This window comes from Ceratotherium simum, chromosome X (genome assembly GCF_057802395.1).
Source record: "Ceratotherium simum simum isolate JZ-2026a chromosome X, ASM5780239v1, whole genome shotgun sequence".
NCBI classification, from domain to species: domain Eukaryota; kingdom Metazoa; phylum Chordata; class Mammalia; order Perissodactyla; family Rhinocerotidae; genus Ceratotherium; species Ceratotherium simum.
Genome location: NC_141940.1, coordinates 40,392,335 through 40,415,887, shown reverse-complemented (window position 1 = coordinate 40,415,887; position 23,553 = coordinate 40,392,335). Strand labels below are relative to the sequence as shown.

Genomic DNA, 23,553 nt, shown 5'->3' with positions numbered 1-23,553 from the left:
TAGAAAGTAGAATGGTGGTAGCCACGGTTTGGATGGAGGGAAGAATGGGGAATTATTGTTTATAGAGTTTCAGTTTTGCAAGATGAAAACAGTTCTGGAAACAGTTGTTCCACAACAATACAAATGTACTTAATACCACTGAACTGTACACTTAAAAATGGTTAAGATAGCAAATTTTATGTTATATGTATTTTACCACAAAAAAAATTGGAAAAAAAAACCACTGCACAGGAGGTCACTCCAGTCCTGAAAGAGGGCAAAACAAAGGCAAGCACCTAAGCTAATCCCTTAGGAAGCCACCAGGCAGGTCAAAATGCAAAACTCCAACTCTCTGAGAACAAGGTCTGCATTGCCTCCTTGGAACCAGTAAGCTGGCCATTCTATGGATGTCACTGAACTGTTGATTGGGGGATGGTAGGCAGGTAAGTAAAAATGCCATAACACTCCATAACTGAAACTCAGCAGCCTTTTTCCTCATCAAGCACTACCCTGGTTGTTCTATATTTTTAATTAGATTTCAGAGTTCCAAAAAAGTTGATTCTGACAGTTTTTGCCAGCTTAATCATTACATTAGTGGAGGGATGGACTACTGGCTTTCCCTGCTCCTTCATTTTCAGTGACATCACTCTCAGGAGTTTGCATTTCTTTCTAATATGTTAAGTTATTAAACTATTTTAAGCCAATTAGTTATAGGATAAAATTTACAGTTTTAAAAGATTCCTCTCGGGGCTGCCCGGTGGCGCAGTGGTTACGTGCGTGCGCTCTGCTGCAGTGGCCCGGGGTTCACAGGTTCAGATCCCAGGTGCGCACTGACGCGCCGCTTATTAAGCCATCCTGTGGCGGCACCCCATATAAAGTAGAGGAAGATGGGCATGGATGTTAGCCCAGGGCCAGTCTTCCTCAAGAAAAAAGGGGAGGATTGGCATCGGATGTTAGCTCAGGGCTAGTCCTCCTTACAAAAAAAAAAAAGATTCCTCTCTATGTTCTTTGAAGACTGGATTGTAAAGAGGCAAGAGTGGAAAAAAGGACACTAGTACGGAGGCTGATGTAGTAGTCTATCCAATTATGGATTATTCTAGGCTGGATTGGATTAGTAGTAAAATTGGAGGAAAATAAGTGACTCTTGGTATATTTTTTATTACCTCTAGGTAATCTCCAGGATTGCTTATGGATATAATGTGGGAATTGAGAGGAAGAGAGGAATAAAGAACATACTTAGAACTTGGGATGGTAGTGCCATTTACTGATGACGGAAAGACTAGAAAAATGATGGGCTGGGGGAGGTGAATATTCACGTCTTCTATTTTGGACATGCTACCTTTGAGATGGCTTTAGACATTCAAGTGGCCTTGTCAGGGAGTCAGTTGGATATAAGAATCTGGAGCTCAACAGAAATATCTGAGCTGAAAATAAACAGTACATCTGGTAGTCATAAGCCTATAGATAGTAATATTAAGTCATGAACTTAGATGAGAGCTTTTAGGGAGAGAGTGAAGTCAGAAAAGAGCAGGCTAGGAAGGGAGCCCTGGGGCACTATAACATTTAGAGAAGCAGAGAAGGAGCCATAAAGGAGACTGAGAATTTATCAGTGAAGTAAGATGAAAACCAGGATTGTGGTGTTATAGAAGTCAAGAGAATAGTGTTTTAAGAAAGAGAAAGTGGTAAATTGCATTGACTGCAGCTGAGCAGTTGAGATATATAAGGACAATTTAGGAGAAATTAGAAGAAGTGGGGACAGTGACTACAGAGAACTTCAAGAAATTTTGCTGTGAAAAATAGTGAAATGAAGCAATTGTTTGGTGGGAATGTGAGGTCATGGAAGTTTTTCTTTTTTAAATAAATGGGACATACTGGAACACGTTTATATGCTGATGGGAATGATAGATTGGTGATGCAGAAAGAGTACAATTGCATGTGTTAAGTCTTTGAGAAATCAGGGGACTGGGATCCAAAGCACAAATGAAGGGGATGGCCTTTGATAGGAGCAAGGATACTTCATCTGTTGTAATGATAATCTAACATTTATTGAGCTCTTACTATGTACCAGGTACTATTCAAAACACCTTACATGTATTCCTTTATTTCTCACAACAACCCTGTGAGGTAATTATTATTATTGTCCAAATTCATTTTAAAAATGAAAAAAACTAAGGCATAGCAAGTTTAAATAGCTTACTCAAGGTCACCCAGCTAATAAATGGTAGAGTCAGGATTTGAACACTGGGAGTATGGCATTAGATCCCACACCTTTAACCACTATGCTATACAGTAAATGGAGGAAGCTAGAATGTAGGCACAAATGTAAGTAGATGGTAGATTTGGTGATAAAAAGACATGGAAGTCCCCATCTGATTGCTTTTATTTTCTCAATGAAATACAAAGGAAGGTCAACATCAATATCTATAGATCTATCTCATTCCTTTTAATGTCAACATGATATTTTATCTTATGGTTGTATCACAATTTAATTATTTAACTAATCAGTCCCCTATTGAACGTTTAAGTTGTTTCCAGGTTTTTGCTATTACAATGCTGCAATGAATATTCTTGTGCATATATCTTTGAGCATATGTATTAGTATTTTTGTATAGTGGATTTCTAGAAGTAGATTTTCTAGATCTTCACAATTAAATTTTTAATAAATATTGCCAAATTGTCCTCTCAAAAGGTTATACTTATTTATACTCCCATCCAAAGTGTATGAGATTGTCTATTTTCCATGTTTCCTTAGAAACATTTGGTGTTAGCTATCTCTATATCTGACATCCTGACAAGTTATAAAAAGATATCTAGTGCCCAGATCTTGGTTTCTAAATACCATTTTTCCAATAAAAGGTACTAGTGCTCCATGTAGAAATGGTTAATCCCAGCACTCGGGTAGGGAAAATTTACAATATGAGACTGGAACATCTTATGGTGCCAGAAAATTAGGAAGTAGTCAAAAATTGAGGACATGTCAAAATGACATAGAAGCTCCCAGTGACCAAAGCTGGAACAATTTGAGCAACAAAATAATGACAGTATTAGGTTATAAGTCATAGAATAAAATAAGCATCCACTAGTCTATGCTGATATAAATAAATGGGGGAGACGAGACATCTTCCCTACAGAATTTCCATTAATACATATAGAAGGAATGAAAGAAACAGAAAATCGCCATTAGGTAAACACCACAGTAGTAATTGTCACCATCAAGAACCACTGATGAATGCTACAATTAGTGGGCAAAATTATGATGAGAAACAGGATATTTGAATGGTCTCAATGTATCTTCCTACAAGATACTTACTTATTCATTACAAAGAGGAAAATAGTAACTTAACCGTGAAGAATTATAGCAGACACCACCTTAACCAAGTGATCAAAGTTAACATCAGTAGTATTAAGACATATCATCATCAGGTATCTCCTGATATGATGCACTAAAAAGAGGACAACATCACTTCTGTAGTATTCTTACCAAAAATGTATAACCTCAATCTAATAAAGGGAAAACATCAGAGAAATCCCAATTAGCAGCATTCTACAAAATAACTGACCAGTACTCTTCAAAACTGTCAAGTTCATCAAAGACTGAGAATTGCCACAGAAAGGAACAGAATAAAGATACATAACAATGCAACGTGAGATCCTAGATTTGATCTTGGATCATAAAAGGATATTAGTGGGACAAAGGGGAAAAAATCAAATGCCTGTAAATTTGTTAACAGTACTGTATCAACATTATTTTCCTGGTTTTCATAATTGTACTAAGGTTATATAAGATGTTAACATTAGGGGAAGCTGAGTGAAGGATATATAGGAACTCTTACTGTTTTTCTGACCTTTCTACAAACCTAAAAAGTTTTTTTTTTTTTTAACAAGAGAGTTCCTTGTCCTGATTTGTATTACTACTCTAGACATTTTTCTTAGTTTATTACTAATTTATATTTCAGTTTCTATAAATTTTCTTTTCATTTAACCACTTTTTTATTGGATTACTGACTTTTGTATATTAAGAAAATTATATACATTGTATGTTAAGGAAATTAGCTCCTTGCGTGGGGCAAATTTTCCAGTTTTCTTATGTTTTTTTTTTTTAACGGTGGGTTTGTGTGTGTATGTGTATATAGATTTTTCATTTTTTGTGAGGAAGATCAGCCCTGAGCTAACATCCAATGCCAATACTTTTTTTTTTTTTTTTTTTGCTGAGGAAGATTGGCCCTGGGCTAACATCTGTGCCCATCTTCCTCTCCTTTATATGGGATGCTGCCACAGCATGGCTTGACAAGCAGTGTGTCAGTGTGTGCCTGGGATCTGAACCTGCAAACCCTGGGCCGCCACAGCCGAGCACACGCACTTAACCACTGCATCACTGGGCCGGCCCCATATATAGATGTTTTTAACTGACAATTTCTGCTGACCTGTGAGCAGAAAATAAGGAATAGTAGCGAAGTGGTTTTAGGTCCAACAGTAACCGAAAGACCACAGAATAAGAAATTTTATGGAAATGACTCTGAGAAACTTTTTCTTTCCTCCATTAAAAATTACATTTATTTAAAAACTTACATACAGTTAAATTCATCCTTTTTGGTGTACAATTCAGGGGGTTTGACAAATGCATACACTCATGTAACTATAATCAAGATACAGAAAATTTCCATTATTAAAACAAATTCCTTGTGCTACCATCTTGTAACCAGTCTCCCATTTTTAACCCCTGACATCTACTGATTTGTTCTCTGATCCTAGAGTTTTGCCTTTTCCAGAATATCATATAAATGGAATCAAACAGTAAGTAGCCTCTTGAGCTTGGCTTCTTTTACTTAGCAAAATGCATTTGAGATTCATCCAACTTGTTGCATGTATCAGTTTATCATAGTTTTTATTGCTGAGTAGGATTCCATTGTATGGATATACCACAGTTTGTTTATCTATGCACCAGTTGAGGGACATTCTCCACTTTTATTTTCCTCTATTGTTAGTGGTCTGTAGGTCTAGTAAAGGGCAGAAGTGAGATTTTCCTCCCAACAGGGAGAAGTTCCTTCTGAAAACTCCAGATTAGAAGTATGTCCCTGGGTAACATGTGCACGAAGTTATACCAGGATAACTTACTTCTTGTCCTTAAACTATATTTAATCATCACACCTACAGTTCTCTGCTCTACCAACTGAGCTATTGAAGGACTCTCCCTTAAACTATATTTAAAATTGGAGAGTTAATCCTAAGTGAGCAGTATATCAAAGGAAGAAAGGTTTGTCCTGAGTATAGTTAGACGATATTCTCAGAGAAGGCCTGATAAGCATTCTGGAAGCCAAGTCATTGGCACAGTATTTAAAAAAAAAATCTTATTTAAAAAATACTGAAAAAAGTAAAAATCACCCCAAATTACACCACTTTAAAAATTTTATAAAGCAAAAGTCCCCTTTCAGCCTATCCAATCCCACCTCTAGAAGGTTTACAATTTGGTATGTATATTTCCTAGCTTTTTCCTAAATTTATTCAGAAATATCTATATAGACCATATATATAAGAATGCTTTTGTTTATAAAAATGTATTCACATTATACATATTTCTTCCTTTTTAACTTAATACAAAGTCCTGGACACCATACAGGTCAGAATGTATTCATAGTTATATCCTATTATCTTAATGGCTGTGTAGTATTACACTAAATGGATGTGCCGTAATTTATTTATTCATTCTCCTATTGACATTTGGACATTTGGGTTGTATCCAATTGCATTTTTTGTGACTTTATTGAGATATAATTCACATACCATACAACTCACCCATTTAAAGTGTACAATTCATGGTTTGTAGTATATTCACAGAGTTGTACAATCATCACAACAATTTTAGAACATTTTCATCAACCTCTGAAGAAACTTCATTTACTTCAGCTATCACCCCCAGCCTATGCAACCACTAATCCACTTTCTGTCTCTATATATTTGTCAATTCTGGACATTTCACATAAGTGGAATCATATAATGTATAGTCTTTTGTGACTGGCTTCTTTCATTTAGCATATTTTCAGGGTTCTTCCAGGTTGTAGCATACATCAGAAGTATTCCCTCCTCTTCTACTTTTTGGAAAAGTTGGTGAAGAATTTATATTAATTCTTCTTTAATGTTTGCTAGAATTCATTTGAGAAGCCATTCGAGCCTGGGCTTTTCTTTGTGGGTATTTTTTAAAATTACTAATTAACCTCTTGTGAAAGGTTTTTCAGATTTTTTGTTGTTGGTTTCAGTAGTTTTTGTATTTCTAAGAATTTGTCCATTTCATCTAAGTTATCTAATTTACTGGCATACAATTGTTCATAGTGTGCCTTCATAATCCTTTCTGTTTCTATAAGGTTGGCAGTAATGTTCCCTCCATTTCTGATTCTAGTAATTTAAGTCTTCTTCCTGGTCAATCTAGCAAAAGGCTTGTCACTTTTGTTGATCTTTTTATAGAACCAACTTTTTGGTTTTATCGACTTTATCTACTGCTTTTCTATTCTCTACGTCATTTATATATCTTATCTTTTTTATTTCCTTCCTTCTGCTTGCTCTAGGTTTAGTTTGCTCCTCTTTTTCCAGTGTCTTAAGGTGTAAAGTGGGTTATTGAATGTGATCTTTCTTCTTTTTAAATGTAGGCATTTGTACTTATAAATTTTTCTATAAGCACAGCTTTAGGTGTATCCCATAAGTTTTGGTATATTGTGTCTTCATTTGCATTCATCTCAAAAGATTTCCTAATTTTCCTTGTGATTTCTTCTTTGACCCATTGGTCATTTAAAAGTGTGTCTAATTCATATTTGTGAGTTTTCCAACTTTCTGTTATTGATTTCTAACTTCATCCCATCTGGTCAGAGAACATACTTTGCATGATTTCAGTCCATTTAAATTTATTGAGGTTTGTTTTATGATCTATCATATAGTCTATCCTGTAGATATTTCATGTACACTTGAGAAGAATATGTATTCTGCTCTTGTTGGGTGAAGTGTTCTCTAGACCTCTTTAAGGTTTAGTTAATTTATAGTGTTCAAGTCTTCTATTTATTTGTTTATCTTCTGTCTAGTTGTTCTATTATTGAAAATGGAGTACTGAATTCCCCAACTCTTATTGTAGACTCGTATATTTCTCCCTTCATTTAGTTCAGTTTTGGATTCATGTATTTAGGTGCTCTGTTGTGAGGTGTGTATATGTTTATAATTGTTATCTTTCTGATGGATTGCCTCTTATCATTATAAGATGTTGCTCTATCTCTAGTGCTATTTTTGGTTTTAAAGTCTACTTTGTCTGATATTAGTATAGCCACTCCATTTTTCTTATAGTTGCCATTTGGCTAATATTTTTTTCTATCCTTTTACCCTTCAATCTGTTTGTATCTTTGAATCTAAATTGTGACTCCAATAAATAGCATGGGGGTAAATCTTGTTTTTTTCCCCCAGTCTGACAATCTCTGCTTTTTGATTGTTTAATCCATTCATATTTATTGTTATTGTTAACCATTGTTAATACAGGTGGACTCACAACTGCTTTTTTACTGTTTATTTTCTATACGTCTCAAGTTTTGTTTTGGTTTCTTCATTCCTCCTTTTGCTTTCTTTTGCACTGAATATTTTCTAATATAACATTTAAATTTCTTTAATAATATTTTCACTATATTCAGTTATTTCTTTAGTGGTTGCTCTACCATACACATCTTAACTGAACTGGCTTCAGATATATACTAATTAAATTCCAATGAGATATAAAACACTTATTCCTATAAAAACCTATTCCTTTTCCCACTTTTTTGTGGTATTATTGTTATACATATTATTTCTACATTATAAACCCAAAAACACTGTTATAATTATTCCTTAATATAATTTTATGTCTTTAAAGAAGCTGAGAGAAGAAAAAAGAGCAAGTATACATTTATAGCTTTTTTATATTAATCTTATTTCCTATTTCTTGTTTTCTTCACTTATTCCTACGGATTTGAGTTACCATTTGGAGTCATTTCTTTAGTCCAATGCAGCTTTGCTTCCATCCACCTCCTTTGTCTTGTTATTGGAAAATATATTACAGTTTTATATGTTATAGGCCCAACAATACAACTATATACATATTGTTTCATAAAATTGCCTTTTAAATCAATTAACAGAAGAAAGGAAAAATGCATTTAAACTTTTATAATTACATAATTACCTTTACCCGTGCTATATTTTTATATGTATAGATTCATATTACTATCTGAGGTCACTTGCTTTCCACCTGAAGACCTTCCTTTAATATTTCCTGTAGTTAGGCCTGCCAGCAACAAATTATCCCAGTTTTTGAATACGTGGGATGTCTTTATTTCATCTTCATTTTTGAAAAACAGTTTTATTGGATATAGGATTCTTTATTGGCAGTGTTTTTCTTTCAGAACTTTGAATATATTATCCCACTGCCACCTCCATTGTTTCTGATAAAAAGTCAGCTGTTAATCTTATTGGGGTTTCCTTGTAAGTTACAGTTCATTTTTCTCATGTTGCTTTCAAGAGTTTCTCTTTGTCTTTGGGTTTTAGCATTTTTATTATGATGTGTCTATGGATTTCTTCTTGCTTATCCTACTTGGGGTTCGTTGAGATTTGTAGATGTGTAGGTAATGTTTCTCATCAAATTTGGGATGTTTACAGCCATTATTAATTGAAATATTTTTTCTGCTTCTTTCTCTTTTTCTGGTACTCCCTTTACAAGTATTTTGGAGTGCTTAATGATCCTATACGCTGTTCAATTTTCTTCATTCTTTTCTCTTTCTGTTCTTCAGCCTGGATAATACCATCTCATTTAATCCTCACAACCCAATGAGGTAAGTAGTATTATTATCCTCATTTTATAGATGAGAAAACTGAGGCTCAGATTAAATGACTTGCCAAGGTCATGGAGTGGTAAGTGTGGCTATGAAGTTCAAACACAGGTCTGACTCCAAAGTTTGTACTACTTCCTCTGTACCATATCATCTTCTATTCTCCAGCGACTATAAACAAACAACTGTGGGATTTGGGACTGGCTGCCTCTCTTCTAGAGAACTTTCTTCCCACCCTCCTTTAGTATTCTTTGCTAGTACGCTCCTCTTCTAAAATTCATATACCTAACACCTAACATATCTTAAACACTTATTCAATGTTTATTGCTTTGAATGCAATGATTACTCAATGGTAGCTAGCTTAAATGACCATGAGAACATCAGTATTTTGATCTAAATGCTTTCAGTAGAAAAATATATAGCTTTCTGAAGACACTGATAACTTAACAGGGAAGCATTCATTAAATATGTGGACTGACTTCTGAAAATACCTACTGCTACTGTTGATAGTTCTCATTTAACAGCGTTTGTTGATGTTAGGCCTGGGGTCCTGTTCATTTATTTACTAGGTGATAAAATTAGGGACAAATGGGTTCTAGAAAATGAATGTTTCAACATTTAATTAGTTTTTTAGTTCTGTATATAGGAGGCAGTCTTGGAAAGAATGTTATCTCTAGGGACAAATATTTAAGATCATGTATAAATTATAAAGATTAAAAAAAAATCCTTGGAAATAATCCTTTGTAATTTATCCTGAGAAAATGATACTCTCTGTACCCTACCCTTCATACTCAGCATACTCTCTGTTCTATATAATCTTTGATTATAGAAAATGTTTTCTACCTATTCTTTCTAAAAGCTGAATGGGATTATCTTAATTAGATTTTTCTCTCCCTTAGTTAGTTTCTCTTCTTCAATTCGAAACAAGTTGCAATCTATACACAAATCCTAGATCCAAAAAGACCACCCAAGACTCACAATCTATGTATCTTCTAGCTACCACTGATTTCTGTACTTTTATCTGTAGCGGATGATATGAGAGAAGCAGCCTGGAGATTTGACTGTTGCTTTTTGTTCTTTCCAAATTCTATCACCAATATTTTCCCACGTAGTTTATATCCATTTACTAGATGCAATGCTTGCCATGCTATCTCCTTATCTAAAAGAGAAAGATAAAACATCAATTTACATAGGGCTTAATAATTCAATTATATTCCAAGTCTAGTTTATGTTATTTTGCCTTGGAGTTAAGTGTAAGTTATAGGGCTACATAGTTATTTGATTTTATTATCTTTTCTATAATCTTGAATTTATATAACTCAGCAAGATTAAACTAATGGCTAATAATAATGACAATAAAAACTTTAAATGGACATTTGAGAGTGTCTCCTAATTCAAAGATATAGGTAAAGAAACAAGGATATAAACAGTGTGCTAAAGAAGGCTAAACTATAACTAATAATACACAAGCCTCTATCTTAGATAACAGATTATAGGTATTGTAAGAATGGAATCATTTGCAAAATGGGCAACACAAATAAAAGAAGTTACCATGGTGTTAAAGACATTTTGTTACTTTTTTCTTTTGATGGGAGAGTGACTGTGGGAGCACTCATTGGGATAAATAAGTTTAATTCTTGTAGGCACATAGAAGCTTGAGGTGTGAGAGTACATAGCGTACAACAGGAGTATTGAACTTATGGGTCCCAAAGCCTGGATGTGGGAAATTAGGAAGGAGTGGAATTATTGCCCAGAATCTGTGAATTATAAGCAGACAAGCAATGTCTCTAGACTGAACCAATTTATGACTCACTTATATATATACTACAAATTTTCAAATGTAGACAGCTGCTGTTAAGATTAGTAAAACAATTATCCATTTAAAAGTACTTAGTTTATAAAGCCTTTTTATTACATATGTTTTAATTAATGGAGCATAATAGGTGGAGGTCCATGAAATATTCTTTAAGTTTAAAATGGGTTCTACACTTGAAAAGACTGAAAACTACTAGTGTAGATGATCCACAAACCTTCAATAAGATAGGAAAGATGGTACAAGACTGTATGAAAAGAGTGGAAGGGAGTTTGGCACTGCTCATGTGTAAAAGCACTTGCTTATCCATAGACTACTAGGCTGTTTATAAATGATGATAGTTTAGGGATAATTAAAGGTACAGCTCCTACCCAGCATCCACCAAAACAGAAGGATAGTCTGGTCTATCATAGAAACTAAAATCCCTACATTATTTGTCCCTTTGGATTAGGACACTGAAGTCTTGTATTAAGATGCAAACAATAGTTAAAAAAATATATCATCATCCACTAGTTAATTATGAATTACTAGTGAATTAGCATATTAGCTTGGAGTCTCTTAGTCCTAAAGGGGTAGGGCATAAGGCAAGTGTTCTAATCAGAATACCAATATATTACTAAATAATATAATTATAACTCGCACTAGAAATACTATTGTCAGCAAAGGGAAAGTAAATTTTGATAGAGTGAGAAGGAAGTGCCATGACTGGGGAAAACTGAAGACAATGGGGTAAGGTAGTCATGCACTATCAATGGAGGAGAGGAAGGGCAGAAGGGATAGAGGAATATTGAAAACATAGTTTCCTTACTTCTCTTCCCTTCTTTCCATGTGCTATAGAGAAATAAAAGGACTATATCTAAAGTAGAGAGGGTATAATTAGTTTCTAATGAACTAATGTTGCAACTGAGTAATTATCTAGGAGAAGCTACTTACTGGGGAAGGTGATAAAAGCTTGCCCCCTCATTCGTCCAGTCATCATTTGGAATTGAATTGGCGGTCCTTTTTTCTCCTGGAACCGAGCGAACAATGAGACAAGATCTCTTTCAGTCACTCGAGGGCTAAGGTTCTTCAGGTATAACACCTAATGTAAACCGAGGATCAACAGAAATATCATATGAGAGAGGTAAGGCAACTATTTCATTGTGGTTAGAATTAGTTGGTTTCAGATAAAGATGGTGGATTGAACACACATATGCATCTAATTCACTCCCTCCAGAAAACTCTCTAAAACTATAGGGACTTTTTCTAAAAAAAATACAAACCCACGAGGTCAGGAAGAACAAGGAAAGGAGGCAATAGCAACATTATTCTGGAAGCTGGAAAATAATTGGATGAGTGTATTGAAGAAAGCTGAACCTTAAACCAGCAGTGGAGAAAGCCAGGAACCGACCCAATCTAAACCCAAGAATCCTCAACCAGTTCAAGAACTGATAGCTTCAGGTACCTCTGGAAATGGATGCAAAGGGACGGGGTTAAGATAAGGTGGGTAGGTTGAAAGCTGTTTAAACACTAACTAGATCTTTAAATATCCTCCCCTATAATATGCTACTGGGTAAAGGCCACTCTCAATCCAGGTGAATACTGGAGGTTCATTCTCTGAATATGGGGAATGCCAGACACAGTTGAGAGTGTGAATTCTGCTTCTGAAAGCAAGGAGATTAAGAGAAATAATGCATACTGAATGCTGAGAAATGGCCAGACATCTTCCCCCATTTGGCTACTACAATGCTGATAGTATCCTCCCAAGCAAGAGTTTGAAAGAGTCTCCTCTGAGGAATCTAATTATCCCCAAGAGGAAAGATCTAAAAAGACTGATTTGAGATGGGGAATTTCTCCAACAAATGGACCAGCCAGATGACTTTAAAGTGAAGCTCAAAGTCAACAAGGATCACTCATGTGCTCAGAGCTTCCAATTTTTTTTTGGCCCATACTCATAAATATGAGCATGATTATCAGGGATCTGAGGAAAGCCTCTAATGTGAAAGACAGAGAACAGAACAAACAGAAGTGAAAGCAAATGGGAAAAAACAGAAACCATGAAAAGAGAAAAAAAAAATCTTTACAAAACTATCACTAATATTCCCTCAGAAAAACAAGAGACAATATTCTATCTATTAGGAAAGGGATGCTATAAAAAAAGAACATTTAAGCAAACAAACAAGAGCTCTTAAATGTGATTAAACTTAAGCTGTTATTGGCTTAAAATAGATTTTTATAACTATAAGATGTTTTAAGTAAGCCCCATTGTAACCATAAAGAAAATATCTATTGAAGATACACAAAAGAAAATGAGAAAGGGAAAAGCATGTCACTACAAAAAAATCAATGAAACACAAAGAAAGCATCAAGAGAGGAAGAGAGGGGCAAAAGAGCTACAAAACAGAAAAATAACAATGAACGGCAATAGTAAGTACTTCCCTGTCAATAATTAATTTACATGTAAATGTATTAAACTCCCTAATCAAAGACATAGAGTGGCTGAATGAATAAAAAACAAGATCCAACTATATGTGGTCTACAAGAAACTGACTTTAGATTTAAGGCCACACATAGGCTGAAAATGAAAGAATAGAAAAAAGTATTTTATGCAAATGGTAACCAAAAGAGAGCAGGGGTAGCCATGCTTATATCAGACAAAAATAGACTTTGTCAAAATCTGTCTCAAGATGCAAAAAAGAACATTATATAATGATAAAGAGGTCAATTCACCAGGAAGACATAACAACCATAAATATATATGCACCCAACATCATAGTACCTAAATATATGCAGCAAACATTGAGACAACTGAAGGGAGAAATAGACAGCAACACAATAACACTAAGAGAATTCAATACCTCACTAACAACAGCAGAGTGAAAACTAAAAAATTCACAAATATGTGGAAATTAAACAACATACTCTTGAACAACTAATGGATCAAAGAACAAATCAAAAGGGAAATTAGAAAATATCTTGAGACAAATGAAAATGAAACCACAAAATACCAAAATTTATGGGATATAGCAAGGGCAGTACTAAGAGGGAAGTTTACGGTGATAAATGCCAACATTAAAAAAGAAAGATTTCAAATAAATAACTATACACTTCAAGAAACTAGAAAAAGACAAACAAACTAAACCCAAAGTTAGCACAAGTTAAGAAATAATAAAGATTAGAGCAGAAATAAACAAAATAGAGAGTAGAAAAACAATAGAAAAATTTCAACTAAACCAAGAGCTGATTTTTTTAAAAGATCAACAAAATTGACTACCTTTAGCTAGACTAAGAAAAAAAGAGAGAAGATTCAAATGAAATCAGAAATGAAAGAGGAGATATTGCAACTGATGCCACAGAAATAAAAAGGATTATTGGAGACTACTATAAACAACTGCATGCCAACAAATTGGGAAACCTAGAAGAAAAGGATAAATTCTTAGAAACATACAACCTACCAAGACTAAATTGTGTAGAAAATCTGAACAGATTTATAACTAGTAATCAGATTGAATAAGTAATGAAAAACCTCCCAACAAAGAAAGGCCCAGGACCAGATGGCTTCACTGGTGAATTCTCCCAAACATTTAAAGAATTAATGCCAATCCTTCTCAAACTCTTCCAAAAAATTAAAGAAGAGAAAACACTCCCGATCTAATTTTATGAGGCTGGCATCACCCTAATACCAAAAGCAGAAAAAGACATTATAAGGAAAGAAGACTACAGGCCAGTATCCCTGATGAATACAGATGCACTAATCCTCAACAGAAAACTAGTAAATTGAATTTAAAATCACATTAAAAGGATCATACACCATGACCAAGTGGGATTTATCCCTGGGACGCAAAGATGGTTACACACATGAAAATGTGATATGCCACATTAAAAGAATGAAGGATAAAAATTACATGATCATCTCAATAGATGCAGAAAAAGCATCTGACAAAATCCAACACCTTTTCATGATAAAAATGCTCAATAAACTAAGAATAGAAGGAATTTACCTCAATATAACAAAGGCCATATAGGAAAGTCCACAGCTAACCTCATACTCAACAATGAAAAAATTAAAGCTTTTCCTCTAAGATCAGGAACAAGGCATGGATGCCCACTCTTGTCACTTCTATTCAACCAAGTACTGGAAGTCCTAGCCAGAGCAATTAGACAAGAAAAAAGAAATAAAAGGCATCTAAACTGGAAAGGAGGACTTAAAATTATCTGTTTGTATATGACATGATCCTATGTGTAGAAAACCCTAAAGACTTCAAAATAAAACCGTTAATAAATAAATTCAGTAAAGTTGCAGGATACAAAAATTTGTAGCATTTCTTTATGCTAACAATGAACTTAAAAGGAAAATCAAGAAAACAATCCCATGTACAATGGCAACAAAAAGAATAAAATTCAGTCAGCATCATTGCAGAGTGATGTTGTTCCCTTTGTCTCTCCCTCCTAAGTTACAACTAAATAGACACCAATTAACTAACATAGGATTCCCTACATAACACAACAGGACGCCTGAGAGATCCACACAGCTATACCTATGAAAGTGGGTGGACCGGACCCCTGAGAAGCCGCAGAACTAAGGCAACGCCCCATCTCCTCCAGCATCAGTGAGCCAAGTCATGGATCCTCATACAGTAGCCGGCACAACTGTGAGTGGAGGTGGGGGTAGCCTGGCCTGAATGAAAATGCATTCAGTGTGGCAGCCTGGCTAACAGGTGCACCAGCCTACTGCAGTGGTTCTACCTGTGCGAACCAAGTGACAGCAGCTCAGCCCACACGAAGATGCCCTGCCCATGGAGCACACCAGCCTGGCCGGCCCCACCCACTGAGCACAGCAGCCCTGCAAATTGAGTGTGATCTGCTGAGCAGCTGCAGCCAGACTGCACAAAAGTAGAGAGCCCCTACTGACACAACTACGAGCAGCTGGGGCGTGAACAGAAAACACAGCCCCTGCTTCCACCCCAGTGAAGGGAGGTGGAATCTGCAACCAGATACTACCACGAATGCACTGGCACAGGATCAACTCATCAAACACCATGAAGAACTACAGTAATACTGCATAATAGAAGGCAAATGACAACTCTCTAGAAAAGAAACCTGAAGTCACAGAAGACTACAACCTAAATGACAGAGAATTCAAAATAGCTGTCATAAAGAAACTCAACAAGTTACATGAAAACACAGAAAGACAGTTTAATGAGCTCAGGAATAAAATTAATAAACAGAAGGAATACTTCACCAAAGAGATTGAAGCCCTTAAAAAAAACCAAACAGAAATTCTGGATATGAGAACACAATTAATGAGATTAAAAGAACAATGTAGAAAGCATAAAAAATAGAGTAGACATTATGGAGGAGAGAATTAGTGACCTCAAAGATAGAAACCTAGAAATGCTTTAGGTGGAGGAGGAAAGAGAACTAAGATTTTTAAAAAATGAAGAAATTTTTTCAGAAATATCCAACTCAATTTGGAAAAATAACATAAGGATTATAGATGTTCCAGAGGGAGAAAGGAGCAGAGAGCTTATTCAAAGAAGTAATAGCTGAGAACTTCCCAAACTTGGGGAAGGAACTGGAATTACAAGTAAACGAAGCCAATAGAACTCCTAATTACATCAATGCAAAAAGACCTTCTCCGAGGAATATAACATTAAAATTGTCAAAAGTAAACGACAAAGAAAAAATATTAAGGGCAGCAAGAGAGAAGAAAATAACCTACAAAGGAACCCCCACCAGGCTTTCAGTGGATTTCTCAGCAGAAACCTTAGAGGCTAGGAGAGAATGGAATGATATATTCAAAATATTGAAAGACAAAATCTATCAGCCAAGAACACTCTATGCAGGGAAATTATCCTTCAGATATGACGGAGAAATCAAAGCTTTCTCAGATAAACAAAAGCTGAGGGAGTTCATCACCACTAGACCTGCCTTACAAGAAATGATGAAGGGAGCCCTCCTACCTGAAAAAAAAAAGCAAAGGTTTATAAAGGTTTGATAAGGAGATAAATAGACAAAATCAGAAAATTGCAGCTCCCTATCAGAATACATTAGCAAACAATCATAACATAAAAGATAAAGGGAAAGAAAGCATCAAAAATAACTATAAACACTTCAATTTAATAACAACCTCACAACAAAAAAAGAATAATTTGTGACAACAAAAACATAGATGGGAAAGAGGAAAGGGAAAGAACCTGCTTAGGCTAACTGAGATAAGAGGCTATCAGAAAATGGACTATCTCATCTATGAGATCTTTTATACAGAGCTCATGGTAACCACAATGCAAAAAATCAGAGCAGAGTCACAAATTATTAATAAAGAAAAAATTGAGAAAACCACCAAGTGAAATGGCAGTCAGAAATACAAGGGAAAAGAAACAATGGAAACATAGAAGAACTGGAAAACAAGAGATAAAATGACAGTATTAAGCCCTCATATATCAATAATCACTCTAAATGTAAATAGACCGAATTCACCAATCAAAACACAGAGTGGCTAGATGGATTAAAAAATAAGACCCAACAATATGCTGCCTCCAGGAAACATATCTCAGCTTTAAAGACAAACATATGCTCAGAGTGAAGGGATCAAAGATGATATGCCAAGAAAATGGCAAGCAAAAGAAGGCAGGTCTAGTCATACTTATATCATACAAAGCAGACTTCAAGACAAAAAAGATAATGAGAGACAAAGATAGGCATTATCTAATGATAAACGGGACATTCCACCAAGAAGACATAACACTTAATAATAATAATATGTATGCACCTAGCACAGGAACAACAAAGTATATAAAGCAACCATTAATAGACCTAAAGGGATAAACTGACAGCCACACAATAATAGTAGGGGACCTTAACACCCCACTTATATAAATGGATAGATAATCCAGACAGAAAGTCAAGAAGGAAATAGTAGACTTATATGAAACAGTTGATCAGACAGACTTAATAGATATATAGAGAGCATTCCATCCAAAAAGAGCAGAATACACTTTCTTCTCAAGTGCACATGGAACATTCTCAAAGATAGACCATATGTTGGGAAACAAGGCAAGCCTCAATAAATTTAAGAAGATTTATATCATATCAAGCATCTTTTCTGACCACAATGCTATGAAACTAGAAATCAACTACAAGAAAAAAGCTGGGAAAGTCACAAATACATGGAGACTAAACAACATGCTACTGAACAACCACTCGATCAATGAAGAAATCCTGGAAGAACAAAGCCCAAAGTCAGTAGAAGGAAGGAAATAATAAAAATCAAAGCAGAAATAAATGAAACCAAGACAAAAAAAACAATAGAAAGGATCAATTAAAATTAGAAATGAAAGAGGAGAAATTACAACAGATATCAAAGAAATACAAAGGATTATAACACAATACTATGAAAACCTATATGCTAATAAACTGGATATTCTAGAGGAAATGGATAAATTTTTAGAATCATACAACCTCCCAAAAGTGAAACAAGAAGAAATAGAGAATCTGAATAGACCAATCACAAGTAAAGAGATTAAAACAGTAATCAAAAACCTCCCAAAAAACAGAAGTCCAGGATCAGACAGCTTGTCTGGTGAACTCTACCAAATATTCAAAGAATATTTGATACCTATCCTTCTCAAACTATTCTGAAAAATTGAAGAAGATGGGACACTTCCTAACATCCTATGAGGCCAACATTACCCTGATACCAAAACCTGACGAGGAAAATACAAAAAAGGAAAATTACAGGCCAATATTTCTGATAAACACAGATGCAAAAATCGTCAACAAAATATTAGCAAATCAAATACAGCAATACATTAAAAGGATCATACACTATGATCAAGTGGTATTTATTCCAGGGATGCAGGGATAGTTCAACATCCACAAATCAAAAAAATGTGATACACCGCATTAACAAAATGGGGGATAAAAATCACAGGATCATCTCAATAGATGCAGAGAAAAGTATCTGACAAGATCCAACATCCATTTATGATAAAAACTCTCAATAAAATGGGTATAGAAGGAAAGTATCTCAACATAATAAAGGCCATATATGACAAAATCACAGCCAACATCATACTTAACAGTGAAAAACTGAAAGCCATTCCTCTGAGAACAGGAACAAGACAAGGGTGCCCACTCTCGCCACTCTCATTTAACAAAGTACTGGAAGTTTTGGCCAGAGAAATGAGGCAAGAAAAAGAAATAGAAGGTATACAAATTGGAAAAAAAAAGTAAAACTTTCACTGTTTGTGGAAGTGAGAAAACCCTAAAGAATCCACCAGCAAACTATTAGAATTAATCAACCACTACAGCAAAGTTGCAGGGTATGAAATCAACATACAAAAACTAGTTGCATTTCTATACACTAATAACGAACCAGCAGAAAGAGAAGTCAAGAATACAATCCCATTTAGAATCACAACAAAAAGAATAAAATACCTAGGAATAAATTTAACTAACGAGGGGAAAGAACTATACACCAAAAACTATTAGATATTATTGAAAGAAATCAAAGAAGACATAAAGAAATGGAATGGTTTTCCATGCTCTTGAATTAGAAGAATAAACATAGTTAAAATGTCCATATTACCTAAAGCATTCTACAGATTCAATGCAATCCCAATCAGAATCCAAATGACATTCTTCACAGAAATAGAACAAAAAATCCTAAAATTTATATGGAACAACACAAGACCCCGAATAACCAATGCAATCCAGGGAAAAAAGAACAAAGCTGGAGGTATCACAATCCCTGACTTCAAAATATACTACAAAGCTATAGGAATCAAAATAGCATGGTACTGACAGAAAAACAAACAGATCAATGCGACAGAACTGAAAGCCCAGAAATAAATCCACACATGCAGGGATAGCTAATCTTCGACAAAGGAGCCAAGAACATACAATGGAGAAAGGACAATCTCTTCAATAAATGGTGTTGGGAAAACTGGACAGCCACATGCAAAAGAATGAACGTAGACCATTATCTTACACCATACACAAAAATTAACTCCAAACGGATTAAAGACTTGAATGTAAGACCTGAAACCATAAAACTCCTAGAATAAAATATAGGCAGTACACTCTTTGACATCAGTCTTAGCAGTATCTTTTTGAATGCCCTGTCTACTCAGTCAAGAGAAACAAAAGAAAAAATAAACAAATGGGACTACATCAGACTAAGAAGCTTCTGCCACGCAAAGGAAACCATGAACAACACAAAAGGACAAACCACCAACTGAGAGAAAATATTTGCAAACCATATATCTGACAAGCGGTTAATTTCCAAAATATATAAAGATCTCATACAACTCAACAACAAAAGAAACAAACAACTCAATCAAAAAATGGGCAGAGGATATGAACAAGACATTTTTCCGAAGAAGATATATAGATGGCCAACAGGCACATGGAAAGATGTTCAACATCACTAATTATTAGGGAAATGCAAATCAAAAGTACAATGAGATATCAACTTACACCCATCAAAACAGCTATAATTAACAAGACAAAAAATAACAAATGTTGCAGAGGATGTGGAGAAAAGGGAACCCTCATACACTGCTGGTAGGAATGCAAACTGGTGCAGACACTATGGAAAACAGTACGGAGATTTCTCAAAAAATTAATAGAACTACTACAGGATCCAGCTATCCCACTACTGGGTATTTATCCAAAGAATATAAAATAACAATTCAAAGAGATTTATGCACCCCTATGTTCATCGCAGCATTATTCACAATAGCCAAGTTGTGGAGGCAACCCAAGTGCCCATCAATGGATGAATGGATAAAGATGTGGTATATACAATGGAATACTACTCAGCCATAAAAAAAGACAAAATTGTGCCATTTGCAACAACATGGATGGACTTTGAGGGAATTATGCTAAGCGAAATAAGCCAGACAGAGAAAGACAAACACCGTATGATTTCATTCATATGTGGAAGATAAACAAACACATGGATAAGGAGAACAGATTAGTGGTTACCAGAGGGGAAAGGGGTTGAGGGGGAGGGTGAAAGGGGTAAAGGGGCATATATGTATGGTGACAGATAAAAACTAGACTGTTGGTGGTGAACATGATGCAGCCTATACAGAAGCTGACATATAATAATGTACACCTGAAATTACACAATGTTATAAGCCAATATGACCTCAATAAAACAATTAAATTTTAAAAAAAGAATAAAATACTTAGGAATAAACTTAACCAAAGAGCTGAAAGACTCATACACAGAAAACTGTAAAATATTGATGAGCGAAATTGAAAAAGACAAAAATAAATGGAAAGACATTCCATATTCATGGATTGGAAGTATTAATATTGTCAAAATGGCCATATTATCCAAAGCGATCTACAGATCCAATGCAATTGTTATCAAAATCCCAATGGCAATTTTTACAGAAATAAAAAAAAGTCTTAAAATTCATAAGGAACCACAAGAGACTCTGAATAGGCATCACATTTCATGATTTCAAATTACAGTAATCAAAATAGTATGGTAGTGGCATAAAAAAAAAGACATGTTGACTAATGAAACAGAATAGAGAGCCCAGAAATAAATTGCACATTTATGGCAAAATGATCTTTGACAAAAGGGGCAAGAATACACAACGGGGAAAAGATAGTCTCTTCAATAAATGGTGTTGGGAAAACTGGATATCCAGTGCACACAAATGAAATTGGATGCTTATCTTACACCATACACAAAAATCAACTCAAAATGGATTAAAGACTTAAAAATAAGACCTGAAACTCTAAAACTCCAAAAGAAAACATAGGGAAAAAGCTTCCTGACATTGGCCTTGGCAATGATTTCTTGGATATGACATCAAAAACACAAGCAACAAAAGCAAAAATACATAAGTGGGATTACATCAACTAAAAACCTTCTGTGCAGCAAAGGAAATAACCAGCAAAGTGAAAAGCATGGGAGAAAATATTTGTAAATTATATATTTGATAAAGGATTAATATCTAAAATATATACAGGACACCAAAATAATAATAACCAAATTTAAAAAATGGGCAAAAGACCTGAATAGACATTTTTTTTTTCAAAAAAGACATACAGGGCCGGCCCCGTGGCTTAGTGGTTAAGTGCGCGCGCTCCGCTGCTGGCGGCCCGGGTTCGGATCCCAGGCGTGCACCGACGCACCGCTTCTCCGGCCATGCTGAGGCCGCGTCCCACATACAGCAACTAGAAGGATGTGCAGCTATGACATACAACTATCTACTGGGGCTTTGGGGGGGAAAAATAAATAAATAAAAATCTTAAAAAAAAAAAAAAAAAAGACATACAAATGGCCAACAGGTATATGAAAAGATGCTCAATATCACTAACCATCAGGGAAATGCAAATCAAAACCTCAATGAGGTATCACCTTATCCCTGTTAGGATGGCTATTATTAAAAAAACAAAACATAAGTGTTGGTAAGGACGTGGAGACATTTTAACCCTTGTACACTGTTGGTGGGAATGTAAATTGGTACAACCACTATGGAAAACAGTATGGAGATTCCTCAAAAATTAAAAATAGAACAACCATATAATTCAGCAATCCCACTTCCGGGTATATACCCAAAAGAACTGGTATCAGAATCTGGAAGAAATATTTGCATTTCCATGTTCACTGAAGCATTATTTACAATAGCAAAGACATGGAAACAACCTAAATGTCCAGTGACAGATGAATGGATAAAGAAATGTGGTGTATAATCATGCATTGCTTAACAACAGGGATACTTTCTGAAAAATGTATCAGGTGATTTTGTTGTTGTTTAAACATCATAGAGTGTACTTAGACAAACCTAGATGGTATAGCCTTCTACATACCTAGGCTATATGGTACTAATCTTATGGGACCACCATCGTATTTGCGGTCCATCATTGATCAAAATGTCATGATGCAGCACATGACTATATAAATACAATGGAAAATTATCCAGCCTTAAAAAAGCAGGAAATCTTGTCATTTTCTACCACATAGATGAACTTGGAAGACATTATGCTAAATAAAATAAACCAGACATAGAAGACCAAATACTACACGATCCCACTTATATCAGGCATCTAGAATAGTTAAACTCATAGAAGCAGAGAGTAGAATCGTGTTTACCAGGGGCTGGGAAGAGGGGTAAGTGGGGAGGTGTTCATCAAAGGGTACATAGTCTCATTTATGTAAGATGAATAAGTCTTACAGGTCTACTGTACAGCATAGTGCATATAGTTAACTATACTGTATTGGATATTTAACAATTTGTTACAAGGATAGATCTTATGTTAAATGTTCTCATCAAAAGAAAAAAAGGAGGAGGGAGGAAATTTCTGGAGGTGATGGTTAAGTTTAGGGTATTGTAGATGGTGACAGTTTCACAGTGTAAACTTATCTTCAAACTCATCAAGACACATACATTAAATACATACAACTTTTTTGTATGTCAATCATACTTCAATTAAAAAAAAAACTTAGCCAAGGTGGTGAAGGACTTGTACATTGAAAACTACAAAACGTTGCTCAAAGAAATTAAAGATGACATAAATAAATGCAAAGATGTTCCATGGTCATGGATGGGAAGACAATATTGTTAAAATGTCCACACTACCTAAAGTGATATACAGATTTAATGTAATTTCTATCAAAATCTCAATAGTATTTTTTATATAAATAGAGAAAACAATCCTAAAATTCATATGGAACCACAAAGACCCTGAATAGCCAAGGCAATCTTGGGAAATAAGAACAGAACTGGAGGCCTCATACTTCCTAATTTCAAAATATATTACAAATCTACAGTAATCAAAACAATACGATACTGGCATAAAGACAGACATATAGACCAATGGAACAGAACAGAAAGCCCAGAAAAACCAATGCATACACAATCAACTGACCAACAAGGGGGCAAGAATACACAATGGGGAAAGGATAGTCCCTTCAACAAATGGTGT

General features: G+C 34.9%; 1 protein-coding gene across 5 annotated transcripts in view; it reads right to left on the bottom strand.

The window, feature by feature from the left end:
- Positions 1–4,476: 4,476 nt before the first annotated feature.
- Positions 4,477–23,553, bottom strand: part of RBM41 (RNA binding motif protein 41) — a 63,756-nt gene continuing 44,679 nt past the window's right edge. For 3 of the 5 annotated variants that reach the window (XM_087426737.1, XM_087426733.1, XM_087426734.1), the window contains 2 exons: positions 11,554–11,701; positions 4,478–9,966 (listed from right to left, as the gene is read on the bottom strand). In XM_087426737.1, coding sequence (XP_087282863.1) covers positions 9,800–9,966; positions 11,554–11,701 — 315 coding nt within the window. In that variant the 3' untranslated portion in view covers positions 4,478–9,799. Of the gene's footprint in view, positions 9,967–11,553; positions 11,702–23,553 lie in introns of all 5 variants that reach the window. The other 2 variants (XM_087426735.1, XM_087426736.1) reach the window with 2 other exon arrangements.